Source organism: Salmo salar, chromosome ssa16 (genome assembly GCF_905237065.1).
Source record: "Salmo salar chromosome ssa16, Ssal_v3.1, whole genome shotgun sequence".
Taxonomy (NCBI): Eukaryota; Metazoa; Chordata; class Actinopteri; order Salmoniformes; family Salmonidae; genus Salmo; species Salmo salar.
The window spans coordinates 43256353-43270329 of record NC_059457.1 but is presented as its reverse complement, the minus strand read 5'-3'; the positions used below and the strand labels follow the sequence as shown (position 1 = coordinate 43270329).

At 42.1% G+C, this 13977-nt stretch overlaps 1 protein-coding gene across 3 annotated transcripts in view; it reads right to left on the bottom strand.

Moving 5' to 3' along the window:
• Positions 1 to 6342: 6342 nt before the first annotated feature.
• Positions 6343 to 13977, bottom strand: part of LOC106573912 (homer scaffold protein 3) — a 44090-nt gene continuing 36455 nt past the window's right edge. For all 3 annotated transcript variants that reach the window (XM_014149365.2, XM_014149366.2, XM_014149367.2), the window contains 3 exons: positions 12428 to 12541; positions 9237 to 9317; positions 6343 to 9018 (listed from right to left, as the gene is read on the bottom strand). In XM_014149365.2, the coding sequence (XP_014004840.1) occupies positions 8833 to 9018; positions 9237 to 9317; positions 12428 to 12541 (381 nt within the window). In that variant the 3' untranslated portion in view covers positions 6343 to 8832. The remainder of the gene's footprint in view (positions 9019 to 9236; positions 9318 to 12427; positions 12542 to 13977) is intronic.

Sequence of the window (13977 nt, the reverse complement as noted above, 5' to 3'; positions counted from 1 at the left end):
TGAAACCGGGATTCATCCGTGAAGAACACACTTCTCCAGTGTGACAGTGGCCATTGAAGGTGAGCATTTGCCCACTGACGTAGGTTACAATGCCAAACTGCAGTCCGGTCAAGACCTTGGTGAGGACGACAAGCACGCAGATGAGCTTCCCCGAGACAGTATCTGACAGTTTGTGCAGACCCACAGTTTTATCAGCTGTCTGGGTGGCTGGTCTCAGACGATCCCGCTGGTGAACAAGCCTGTTATGGAAGTCCTGGGCTGGCGTGACTACACGTGGTCTGTAGTTGTGAGGCCGGTTGGACGTACTGCCAAATTCACTAAAACAACGGAGGCGGCTTATGGTTGAGAAATTAACGTTAACTTCTCCCTCAACAGCTCTGGTGGACATTCCTGCAGTCAGCATGCCAATTGCACGCTCCCTACAAACTTGAGACATCTGTGGCATTGTGTTGTGTGACAAAACTGCACATTTTAGAGTGGCCTTTTAATGTCCCCAGCACAGGGTTCACCTGTGTAATGATCATGCTGTTTAATCAGCTTCTTAATATGCCACACCTGCAGGGTTGGGTAGGTTACTTTCTAAATGTAATCCGTTAGTTCCTAGTTACCTGGCCAAAATTGTAATCAGTAACTTAACTTTTGGATTACCCAAACTCAGTAACGTAATCTGATTGTTACTTTTAGATTACTGAACCCCTTAAGAGGCATTAGAAGACAAATGTATGTTACCAATTGAGCATCTATTTCTGAATAAATCAATGTTAAAGTTGACATAGCCATATATGGAGGTTACATTTTACTTTATGGGTTGGTTATGTAGGCTTCTTCTAACCAATCGCTTTCTACTACATAGACTAGTTTTTAATATAAAGATATTATATCAGAATTTCAGTCATTCCAATATGTTATACCCCTTGATCTTCAAGAATAGGACTTGGAAATATTGATTAGCCAAATTGTTTAACCTGAGCATAACCCCAAAACTAAGGATTTATTAGATTTGCACACACTATACAGACTTTTCTATTGTGTCGACGACTGTACGTTTGTTTATCCCATGTGTAACTGTGTTTGTGTCGCTTTGCTTTATCTTGGCCAGGTCGCAGTTGTCAATGAGAACTTGTTCTCAACTGGCCTACCTGGTTGAATAAAGGTGAAATAAATAATAATTGCCAGCTCTGTTTATGATTTGTCATGGATGACTGATTGGGGTCATTGATTAGAGTTGAAAAATAAATGCTGTGATCATGGAATGGCATACTTTCAGTACTACTGAAGTGCTATTTACATGTGAAAAATGAATATCATATGCTGGATTGTTTACCTTTTTATTGGTGAGACTTTGATATCTTGATAATATGCATATGTTTAAAGGCCAAATATACAGATGAAACAATAACAAAAACAGTCACCTCGCCTCTGTTTTGGTAAAAAGCTGAGGGATGGGCCTGGAGAAATGTAACCACTCAGATTAATAAACAGTGCTATGGATGCAAGGACTGACCATCCATCCCAATTATTGTTTTAACCATGTTATGAGGCTATACAGTGTTTGTTTACAAACAGAGAAAAACAAGTTTATAATTTGGGTTCTCATGGAGAGTGACTGTTGAACTAAGCTCATGAGGCATTAAGTTATATTCTTCAAGAATCAATGGCTATACAGTACCAGTCAAAAGTTGACACTCATTCAAGGGTTTTTCTTTATTTGTACTATTTTCTACATTGTAGAATAATAGTGAAGACATCAAAAGACATGAAATCATTTAAAAAAATCCAAATATTTTATATTGTTCAAAGTAGCCACCCTTGATGACAGCTTTGCACACTCTTGGCATCATCTCATCCAGCTTCATGAGGTAGTCACCTGGAATGCATTTCAATTAACAGATGTGCCTTGTTAAAAGTTAATTTGTGGAATTTATTTCCTTCTTAATGAGTTTGAGCCAATCAGTTGCGTTGTGACAAGGTAGGGTGGTATACAGAAGATATCCTTATTTGGTAAAAGACCAAGCCCATATTATGGCAAGAACAGCTCACACTTAAGCTATTGTTTGTGTATTTTACACTATGTTGAGGTAAAAATCTGAGTATAATGCTTGTATGGATGTCAACCCCAATACATGTTAATTTCGTCATCAATCCGGTGGCTGTACAGCATTTAATGCGATGCGGCCTCTGCAGAAGTCAGAGCATTCATACTTCTTGTGCTTCGCAGAGCTGTTGTCAAGGAAGTGAGTATGTGTTTATACAGGATCTCCTGACCCCACCTACCGTCAACCAATCATGTCAATGCGAAGCCATTTTTACCAAATATGGGAGGCGCACGGCGATGTGGTACAGAGCTTGATTTGGCCTGTGTAAACCTTCGGTAGCAAGTATAAATTGGCAGTCGAAACGGTTTGCAGGTATATTATGATGAAATTGACGATTTGGACTTTGGCAGGGGTTTTCGGGTGTTCGTGCACAGCATTTTTTCTTTAGGCAAGGCTTAAATTCGGTAGCCTAAGTATACGCCCCTTCATAGGTCGGGGTGCCTTGTAAGGATCCAATGGCGAGTGCATAATTCGCCTCTACCGTCAGTCCTATTAGCCAAAGTGCAATCATTGGATAATAAAATGGATGAGCTCCAATCAAGCCTATCCTACCAACGGGACATTAAAAACTGTAATAACTTAGGATTCAACGAGTCGTGGATGGACGACGATGACATGGATAACATACAGCTGGCTGGGTTTTCGGTGCCTGGGGTGGCAGTCTGTGTCCATTTGTAAATAACAGCTGGTTCACGAAATATAATATTAAGGAAGTCTCAAGGTTTTACTCACCTGAGGTAGAGTATCTCATGATAAGCTGAAGACCACACTATTTACCAAGAGAGTTTAAATCAACATTTTTCGTGGGTGTCTATTTACCACCACAAACCGATGCTGGCACTAAGACCACACTCAACGAGCTGTATAAGGCCAAAGCAAACAAGAAAATGCTCCAGAGGGGGAGCTCCGAGTGACCGGTGACTTTAATGCAGGGAATCTTAAATTAGTTTTACTTAATTTCTACCAGCCTGTTACATGTGCAACCAGATGAAAAAAATCTCTAGACCACCTTTACTCCACACACAGAGACAAGTACAAAGCTCTCCCTCACCCTCCATTTGGCAAATCTGACCATAACTCTATATTCCTGATTCCTGTTTACAAGTAAAAACTAAAGCAGGAAGTACCAGTGACTCACTCAATACGGAAGTGGTCAGATGACGCAGATGCTAAGCTACAGGACTGTTTTGCTATCACAGACTGGAATATGTTCCGGGATTCTTCCGATGGCATTGAGGAGTACACCACATCAGTCACTGGCTTCATCAATAAGTGCATCGATGACGTCGTCCCCACAGTGACTGTACGTACATACCCAAACCAAAAGCTATGGAGTACAGGCAACATCTGCACTGAGCTAAAGGGTAGAGCTGCCACTTTCAAGGAGTGGGACTCAAACCCGGACCCTTATATGAAATCCCGCTATGCCGTCCGACGAACCATCAAACAGGCAAAGCGTCAATACAGGACTAAGATTGAATCGTACCACACCGGCTCCTACGCTTGTTGGATGTGGCAGGGCTTGCAAACTATTACAGACTACAAAGGGAAGCACAGCCACGAGCTGCCCAGTGTCACGAGCATACCAGACGAGCTAAATGACTTCTATGCTCGCTTCCGGGAAGCAACACTGAAGCACGCATGAGAGCATCAGCTGTTCAGGACAACTGTGTGATCACTGTCTCCGTAGCCGATGTGAGTAAGACCTTTAAACAGGTCAACATTCACAAGGCCGCAGGGTGTGACGAATTACCAGGACGTGTACTCCGAGCATGCGCTGACCAACTGGCAAATGTCTTCACTGACATTTTCAACCTGTCCCTGGCCGAGTCTGTAATACCAACATGTTTCGAGAAAACCACCATAGTCTCTGTGCCCAAGAACACCAGAGTAACCTGCCTAAATAACTACCGACCTGTAGCACTCACGTCTGGAGCCAGGAAGTGCTTTGAACGGCTGGTCATGGCTCACAACACCATTACCGCCTCAAAAGATCAGAAGATTATGCAATCTCTATTGCACTCCACACTGCCCTTTCCCACCTGGACAAAAGGAATACCTATGTGAGAATGCTATTCATTAACTACAGCTCAGCGTTCAACACCATAGTGCCCTCAAGCTCATCACTAAGCTAAAGGCCCTGTGACTAAGCAACTGGATCCTGGACTTCCTGATGGGCCGCCCCCAGGTGGTAAGGGTAGATAACAACACATCTGCCATGCTGATCCTCAACACGGGGGGCACTCAGGGGTGTGTGCTCAGTCCCCTTCATGACTGCATGGCCAAGCGTGACTCCAACACCATCATTAAGTTTGCCGACGACACAACAGTGGTAGGCCTGATTATCGACAAGGATGAGACAGCCTATAGGGAGGAGGTCAAAGACCTGGCAGTGTGGTGCCAGGATAATAACCTCTCCCTCAACATGATCAAGACAAAGGAGATGATTGTGGACTACAGGAAAAGGAGGACCGAGCACGCCCCCATTCTCATCGACGGGGCTGTAGTGGAGCAGGTTAAGAGCTTCAAGTCCTTGGGGTCCACATCACTAAGGAACTATCATGGTCCAAACACATCAAGACAGTCATGACAAGGGCACGACAAAGCCTATTCCCCCTCGGGAGACTGAAAAGATTTGGCATGGATCCTCAGATCCTCAAAAAGTACAGCTGCACCATCGAGAGCATCCTGACTGGTTGCATCACCGCCTGGTATGGGAACTGCTCGGCCTCCAACCACAAGACACTACAGAGGGTAGTGCGTATGGCCCAGTACATAACTGGGGCCAAGCTTCCTGCCATCCAGGACCCCTATACCAGGCAGTGTCGGAGGAAGGCCCTAAAAATTGCCAAAAGAAGGCCCTAAAAATTGCCAAAGATTCCAGCCACCCTAGTCATAGGCTGTTCTCTCTGCTACCGCATGGCAAGCGGTACCAGAGTGCCAAGTCTAGGTCTAAAAAGATTCTGAACAGCTTCTACCCCCAAGCCATAAGACACAGCTAATCAAATGGCTACACAGACTATTTGCATTGCCCCCGTTATGTTATTTTTGTTATTTATTTTTTACTTCAGTTTATTTTAGTAAATACTTTAACACTTATTTGTAAGAAAGCATTTCACTATAAAACAAAGTATTTTATTTTACAAATATTTCACTGGATGTTTAAATGTGACGCCTCCTCTTAGTTTCCACTCACAACCAGAGAGGAAGCTCACTGGCGGGCAGTGGGAGAAGATGGAACGAGATGGATTTTGACCGACATTCTGCAAATGTTCTCATCAATTAAACATTTGATCTCAAAACAGTTGTCTGTTCCCAAAACTAGACTCTGTTAACAGAGTGCACTTTGTAAACCCTTTACCCTTTGTAAACGTTTTTTTTTTTAAACCGCGTTGTTTAGCAGTGCAAATACGAATTGAGTTGCACACGCGTACTTGCAGATAATGCGAGAATGTACCAATAGGATCTCGCTAGCTCGTGCTTGTTCTGCCCACTACTGCTAATTTGTTCCCATTAGACCACAGCCTGTCGTTTCCATCTTGGTGTTGTTATAAAAAATATTTGACAAAGCTATGCTAATGTCAATCTGATTAAATCTAGACCAAAATGTTTTCTTGGGACAGTCTATTGAATTGATGTTGACTAGACTAGAGAAACTTTTTGTTAATTCAAAATTCAGTCCTTCATCGGAGCATGGACTGCTCCAAAAACATTGATTAACAGATAAATCAAGGTGACAAACAATTCATGCAAAACAATTCATGCAAAGGAAACCAACAAGCTGACAAAAGGCCAATGCTTTTGTGCTTGATGATCTTGAGTGCAGTAGACATGATTTTTTATTAGAGATTGAAAAACAGGGCTCATGTTCAAAACTAAATGGAACATCTATCCCAAATTACTGGCAAGTCAAATATTCAGACCCCTAAGCTAAGGGGAAATCATAAAAAAATAATCTGTTAAATGACTGATGTGGCAGTCAGTGTTTGACTTGGACTGAAATAGTTTCTGGTACTCATTTTGGGTGCCGGTGCGGTTTATATTTAGGTGCAGGAGCTCCACAATACTTTTGAGCTAATATTCTATAAGAGGTGTAGGAGCTCTAGCAGAAGAACATTTAGGTGCCGGTACTCAGCTCCGGTGAGCTCCTGCCCAAGTCAAGCACTGGTGTCAGTCGATTATTTTCTCAAGATATATGTAGTTCATTGTTAATTGGCTACTACAACATAGCATTGAAAAATAGAACCACATTTTTGCAAACGTTTAATGTTGAACTGTACACAAAGATTTTAGTTCCACAATATTGTCAAGTTCCACATACAATAACTTCAATTTTCAATATTATAAACATGGATTCCTCCTATGCTGAAAGTAAAGTAAAATCAGGCAATTGTGTTGTTCAGTGAGATTAGTAAGGCCCTGTTTTAATACTGAAAAAACTATTACTTTACTCCCTTGTGAAATTACAGGAAAATACAACAAATATACACCACCTTTCACCTATCCAATAATGTTTCATGATTACTCCATGGGGGGGGAATGATCATTTTTACGGTATTTGAACACGCTCAAACAGTGGATGAATTAAGAAATCCGTTTGCTGAGGTATTAGTGGTGGTCAATAAAGCCCCATTTCCACTGGCACTTAAAATTAGGGCCAAATTCGAGCTGGCTCGAATGCAATTCTCAAATTCAAGCCGAGTCGAGGGAAACTCGGGCTAGCGCAGCCAGTTTCACAACTGGTACCAGCTCGACTAGAATTCAGGCTGAATGCATTACTATGCAACCACCAGCTGACCACTGCTGGATGCTGACACCAAGTTGAGCTAGTCTGGGCTTGTTCCTGTTAGCTAGCACATGGAAAAGCAGTACTACAGTAGTCAGACATGACACGCATTATCACCATATCTGTATCCTTCATAATGTTTTTGCACTACACAAACTTTCATGAGAACAATCAGCCCTCAAATGCTAGCGACTTAATGTTAGCTAGCAAATCAGAGTTGAAACAAGCTAGCTAGAAACTTTAGCTGGCCAGGTCGTATTTAAAGCTACATTATATCTAACCTGTCGTCTGGTTTGCTAGCTAGCTAATTGCCAATGCCATTGTAAGCGAGGTAGGAATTCAGCTAGCTAGCCTGTTATGCTAGCGATGACACTAACCATTTAGCTAGCTAGCGTTAGCAACCTAAATACAAGGCAGAGTCTGGCTGGCACTGGCAGGAGTATGGTGAAACGTTAGTTACAGCATGGTGAGCATTAATTAAATAATTCAACATCTTGCTAGGTAGCACGGTGAGCATGAATACAATTATTCAACATCTTGCTAAAGCTAGCAACATTAGCAAAGCCAGCTGCACAGTCAAACATTGGCTACCTAGCAACATGGCACCATTTCGAATTTCTGGAGGCATGGAAACGCAATCCGAGCTAGCACCGTTGCCAATGGAAAACGGGGCTTAAATAACTTGTGAATATTAAGAGGATACGAACACTACAGATCCTAAACTCAATTTTAATGACAGAAAAATTCCATAGGCAATTCAAGTTATTTTATTTTTTTCATTATCTTAAATGTATTGTGCAGTCCAGTCAGTACAGAACGAGTGTGCTACGTGGGTAAGAAAAGTAAGTGCATCTTTGGTACTGCATTTTGTATTGTTAAAAAACATTTTATGGCCACTGTTTTCTCCAGAAGGTTAGAGATGGGCTAGTAAAATGTAAAACGACCATGTTCCAAAAACTAAGAATATAGGCATCATGACGTACACAGAGCATGTGAAACTTTCCGATTATCCACATCAATTGTTAGATTAAAACTGATAGTCAGTAACACTTCTAGGTAGTCAATGTGCATTTGAAGCAAAATGAGAAACCACATTGTTCAACAGAATACAATTGCAGTTTGTATAAATTAACAAGAATATGCTTTGATGATGCTACATTACCTACAGAGTACTTGTCAAAAAATAGTATTGCTAATTCAACACTGATTTAATTTTATTTGTATTTAATACCAAGAAAAAATGCCTCAAAGTCGAGGTCAGAAGAAAATCACTTGGTGTACATCAGTGAAAGTTCAGATACCAAGTTAGCTATATGTATTGACTCAAGTACAGGAGATATTTACTAATAACACTACTTGTGCTTTTAATAAATCTATTTGTAAACGATTGCACATTGGATAATGCGCATAACTCACATTACTGTACTTGGCAAGGTTCTTTGCTGAGTTCATGTAGTTTTGGTGATAAGTCCTCTGCAGCTCATCATTCTGCAGTAACGTCTCTGTAGGATCACCAAATCATTATCATGGCAACTGTTGCTGTAATACAATACATAAGACAATAGAAGTTAACTTATTAATCATTCATAATATTGACAAACGTAAACAATAATTAGGCACCTACATTTTTAAGTGCAACCGCAGATTCAATTCAACTACGTTTGAAGTTTAAGAACCTCTATAAAAGGACAGAATCAAAACCTAACTACATTTACATGAAATGGTGTAAAGTTCAACAGAACAACATTTAAATAGAAAAACTGACCCTGTGGGTTATGCTCCCAGCCTCCCACCTAACAATATAACTGGTTCTTATGTACAGCTGCAACAGGTGAAGTCAAGGTGCTACTCTCATTCACTGCAGTTATGTGCTTAAGAAAACATTGTTCTGAAAGAGCTTAATTTTCCTTCCTTGTCCATCGCCCTCAAAACTTCTATCATTGTGGTGCGCTATTTGCTGATGAGCTTGGCCAAGCTCTGTCGCAGGTCATTCAGGTCGTATATCTTGACTTCGAGGACGTCGACGACCCGCTGAACCTCACTCTCCGCCCGTTCCCGCTCCTCCAGAGTGGAAGCTAGAGTCTGCTCGATGCTCTCCACCCGTTGCTCCAGTTCTGCGTTTCGTGTCTCCAGATCCTAGAAAGTCCACAAGTGACAGAGGACTACAGATCAATTCATGTTAAAATGGTCAATGTCATATCAATTGTTCCCCCCCCCCCCCCCCCAACCTGCTTTTTTGCATACCATTTGAAAAATCTCAGTGCCCCTAAAGCGGTTGATAATCACTGGTGTTCAGTATTCACTAGTGTAGAGAAGCCAAAAATGCATGTTCTACCCCAATTCCCCAAACTCACCTGAAGTCTCTGAACAGCCTCTTCTCTCTCTTTCTCCAACTCATGGATATCTGATTTCCTGCTATGTAGATTGTGGATTATCTAAAAAAAAAAAAGAGACCACAAATACAGTAATCCTTTGGTTTTTTATTAGGATACCCATTAGCTGTTGAAACCAGCAGCTTGGGCTAATCATTAGCCAGATACCAAACAGATCCCAAATGTGATCTTTTGACTAGTTACAACCAGGAATACGACTTTCCCAAATTGGATCCTTTGTTCGTACTCCCCTGGGCAATTGAACTGATTCCAGAGGCTGACCCAAAACATCGCCGGCAGAGGTACTCGGAGTGGACTTCTAGTCCGACTCAGGAGACCCGCACACCGCCCACCGCTTCCGAGTATATTACTCGCTAATGTTCCGTCTCTGGATAAAGAAGTTGACGAGCTGAGGGCGAGTTCACCCGACCTAGAATACCTCACAATCAAAAAGCAGCAGCTACTGTTGAAAGCAGCAGCTACTCTTCCTGGGGTCCACAAAGGACCCCAGGAGTGTAGTGGTTAGAGCGTTGGGCCAGTAACCGAAAGATAGCTGGTTCAAACACCCAAGCCAACAAGGTGTACAAGCTGCCAATGTGCCCTTGAGCAAGGCACTTAACCCTAGTTTGCTCCAGTGGTGCTGTAATACTATGGCTGACCCTGTAAAACAACACATTTCACTGCAACTACAGTGAGGGGGAAAAAGTATTTGATCCCCTGCTGATTTTGTACGTTTGCCCACTGACAAAGAAATTATCAGTCTGTAATTTTAATGGTAGGTTTATTTGAACAGTGAGAGACAGAATAACAACAAATATATCCAGAAAAACACGTCAAAAATGTTATAAATTGATTTGATTGAACGCCACAAGGAAACGGATCAATTTAGATACAGTGCCTTCAGAAAGTATTCAACCATCTTGAGTTTTTCAAAAGTTTGTTGTGTCATGTTCTTCCACACCGATCTCGACAAACCATTTCTGTATGGACCTCGCTTTGGGCACAGGGGGCATTGTCATGCTGAAACAGGAAAGGGCCTTCCACAAACATTTGCCACAAAATTGGAAGCACAGAATCATCAAGAATGAAGCGTGATTCATCACTCTAGAGAACGGGTCTCCACTGCACCACTCCAGCCGACGCTTGGCATTGCGCATGATGATCTTAGGCTTGTGTGCAGCTGCTCAGCAATGGAAACCCATTTCATGAAGAAACAGTTATTGTGCTGACGTTGCTTCCAGAGCCAGTTTGGAATGCAGTAGTAAGTGTTGCAACCGAGGACAGACAATTTTTAAGCGCTACGCGCTTCAGCACTATGGGTTCCCGTTCTGTGAGCTTGTGTGGTTTACCACTTCCCGGGTGAGCCGTTGTTGCTCCTAGATGTTTCCACTTCACAATAACAGCACTTACAGTTGACCGGGGCAGCTCTAGCAGGGCAGAAATTTGACTTGTTGGAAAGGTGGCATCCTATGACGGTGCCACGTTGAAAGTCACTGAGCTCTTCAGTAAGGCCATTAATTTGTCTATGGAGATTGCATGGCGGTATGCTTGATTTTATACACCTGCCAGCAACACGTGAGGCTGAAATAGCCAAATCCACTAATTTGATGGTGTCCACAATCACTACATGGCCAAAAGTATGTTGAATAAACCAGGGAGGTTTTCCAATGCCTTGCAGAGAAGGGCACCTATTGGTAGATGGGTAAAAACATTTATCAGACACTAAATATCCCTTTAAGCAGGGTGAAATGATTAATTAGGCTTTGGATGGTGTATCAATACACCCAGTCAATACAAAGATACAGGCATCATTCCTAACTTAGTTGCCGGAGAGGAAGGAAAACACTCAGGGATTTCACCATGAGGCCCATAGTAATTTTTTAACAGCTACAGAGTTTAATGGCTGTGATAGGAGAAACTTGCTAATGGTTCAACAGCATGGTAGTTACTCCACAATACTAACCTAAATGACAGAGTGAAAAGAAGGAAGCCTGTACAGAATACAAATATTCCAAAACATGCATCCTGTTTGCAACAAGGCGCAAAAGTAATATTGCAAAGAATGTGTCAAAGAGATTCACTTTTTTTCCTGAATAAAAAGCATTATGTTTGGGGCAAATCTGACACATTACTGAGTACCATTCTTCATATTTTCAAGCATAGTGGTGGCTGTATCATGTTATGGGTATGCTTGTCATCAGCAAGGACGAGGGGGATTTTTTTAGGATAAAAATAAATGAATAGAGCTGAACATAGGCAAAATCTTAGAGGAAAACATGGTTCAGTCTGCTTTCCAACAGACACTGGGAGACAAATTCACCTTTCAGCAGGACGGTAACTTAAATCAAAAGGCCAAATCTAAACTGTTATTGAGTGGCCTAGTTACAGTTGACTTAAATTGGCTTGTAAATCTATGGCAAGACTTAAATTGTTGTCTAGCAACAATCAACTTGACAGAGCTTGAAGAATAAAAAAAAGGGGTAAATATTGTACAGTCCAGGTATGCAAAGCTCTTAGAGACTTACCCAAAAAGACTCACAGCTGTAATTGCTGCCAAATGTGTTTCTAACATGATTAAATCAAGATCAGTGTTTTATTTTTCATTAAGTTTTTAAAATTCTTCTTCCACTTTGACAGCGTATATATATATATATATATATATATATATGACCATTTTTTTTTTTAATGCAACAAAATGTGGAATACTTTCCGAAGGCACTGTAAATGTGATGCCCTATTTTCAGATCGTTTTGGGCGTTGTCATTACTCATAGCACTCTTGAGCAGTAGACCAAGTTTGTAGCTGCTCCAAAATAATACTGGTCTTTCTCAAAATCGAATAAATCTGATTGTTTGGATGACTGACAGTTTTTCATAATGCAGCTGGGATTCATTTAATCCACCCAATATAGATATACCTAAAGCAATTTCCTTTGAACAAGAGGTGGAATTTATAGTATGCAAAATACCTCTACCAAGACTTTCTGCTTCCAGATGGGAAGTGCTTTAAAAAAAACTCAAGAACAACTAGTTTCTTGAGATTCTCAAGCAAAAACCTTTGTTTATACCTCACTAGTTTCTTTCAATGGCACTGTCTAGAGAGACTAGAAGCCTGGCTCCTTGAGGCTAGCAGTACCTGGTTGCCTAGAAGAGGGTCAGAGCCCTGAGCCTTACCTCGTCTTTTGCTTTGAGCAAGGCTTCCAGCTCCTCCAAGGACTGGGTCAGCTCATCCCTCGTCTCAGACCCACTGGGACCAGGCCGTCCACTCTGAGCCTCCAGCTCTGCCACCTGCAAACACACAACAACAGAAAGTGAGAGACGGAGGGAAAGGAAGAGAGAGAATAACACTAAATAAGGAGTTTTTCAACCCTTGTGTACATGCAATGACAGTGGATGGTTGAGCATCAGTTCCTCTCGGCGGTCAGCTATGACGTGTTAAAGGATCACAATAACACAGAATACATCACTATGCAGACATTTTACTAATTGGCAGAAGGGTTTTAAATTAAGGTTTGCAGATGTAGACATTAATTTGACCTGCTTGTATGTGTTTAGCATAGAAATTGACTGAAAAGGTCTGAATTCCACAATTACTCATGTGGTGAGTTGTGATTTAAAAAGGGAGGATAAACCATTTTCCCCTTGAAGTCATAACTCCACAACCATTCCCCCCCAATTATTTTGACTTTAACAGATAAGAACATGGTTAGAATCGTACAACAACAAACTGACTTGTTTATTGAAAACTGACTAGAACTTTCATGGGTTTGTGCTCAGCCTTCGCAATTACCATCTCTTTATTTGCATCTCCTCTGCATATTCATAATGGCCCTTTAAGATTCCATATCATGCCATCCATCGGAGCTCAAGAAAACTGCTGTAGGGGTATCTTGAATTCCTATAGGACCCAACTCCATCCTATCAAATCCATGTCACAATAACTCCCAGAGGGAATGATGTTACTGCTTGCGCACAACTGCCCTCATACCACCGCTGACAACATAGAAAACAGACCTACTGATAAGATTTCTAAAACAACTATCAGTTGCCTTGCAGGAAAATTATTAGGAGCCTTTACCCACCTAGATAAGAGCAATACCCATGTAAGAATGCTGTTCATTGACTACAGCTCAGCGTTCAACACCATTGTGCCCTCCAAGCTCGTCACCAAGCTTAGGACTCTGGGTCTGAACACCTCCCTCTGCAACTGGATCCAGGACTTCTTGATGGGCCGACCCCAGGTTGTGAGGGTGGGCAACGTCACCTCCGCCACGCTGATCCTCAACACAGGTGTTCCACAGGGGTGTGTTCTTAGTCCCCTCCTGTGCTCCCTGTTCACCCACAACTGCGTGGCCACGCACAACTCCAACACCATCAACAAGTTTTCTGATGATACAACGGTGGTAGGCCTGATCATCGGCGATGAGTCAGCCTACAGGGAGGTCAGTGACGTGGCAGTGTGGTGCCAGAACAACAACCTCTACCTCAACATCAGTAAGACCAAAGAGCTAATCGTGGACTACAGGAAACAGGCTGTAGTGGAGCAGGTCAATAGCTTCAAGTTCCTCGGTGTCCAAATCACTAAAATGGTCCAAACACACGCGCATAGTCGTGAAGCTGGCGTGACAGTGCCTCTTCCCCCTCAGGAGGTTGAAGAAGTTTGGCATGGGCCCTCAGATCCTCAAACAGTTCTACAGCTGTACCATTGAGAGCATTTTTACCTG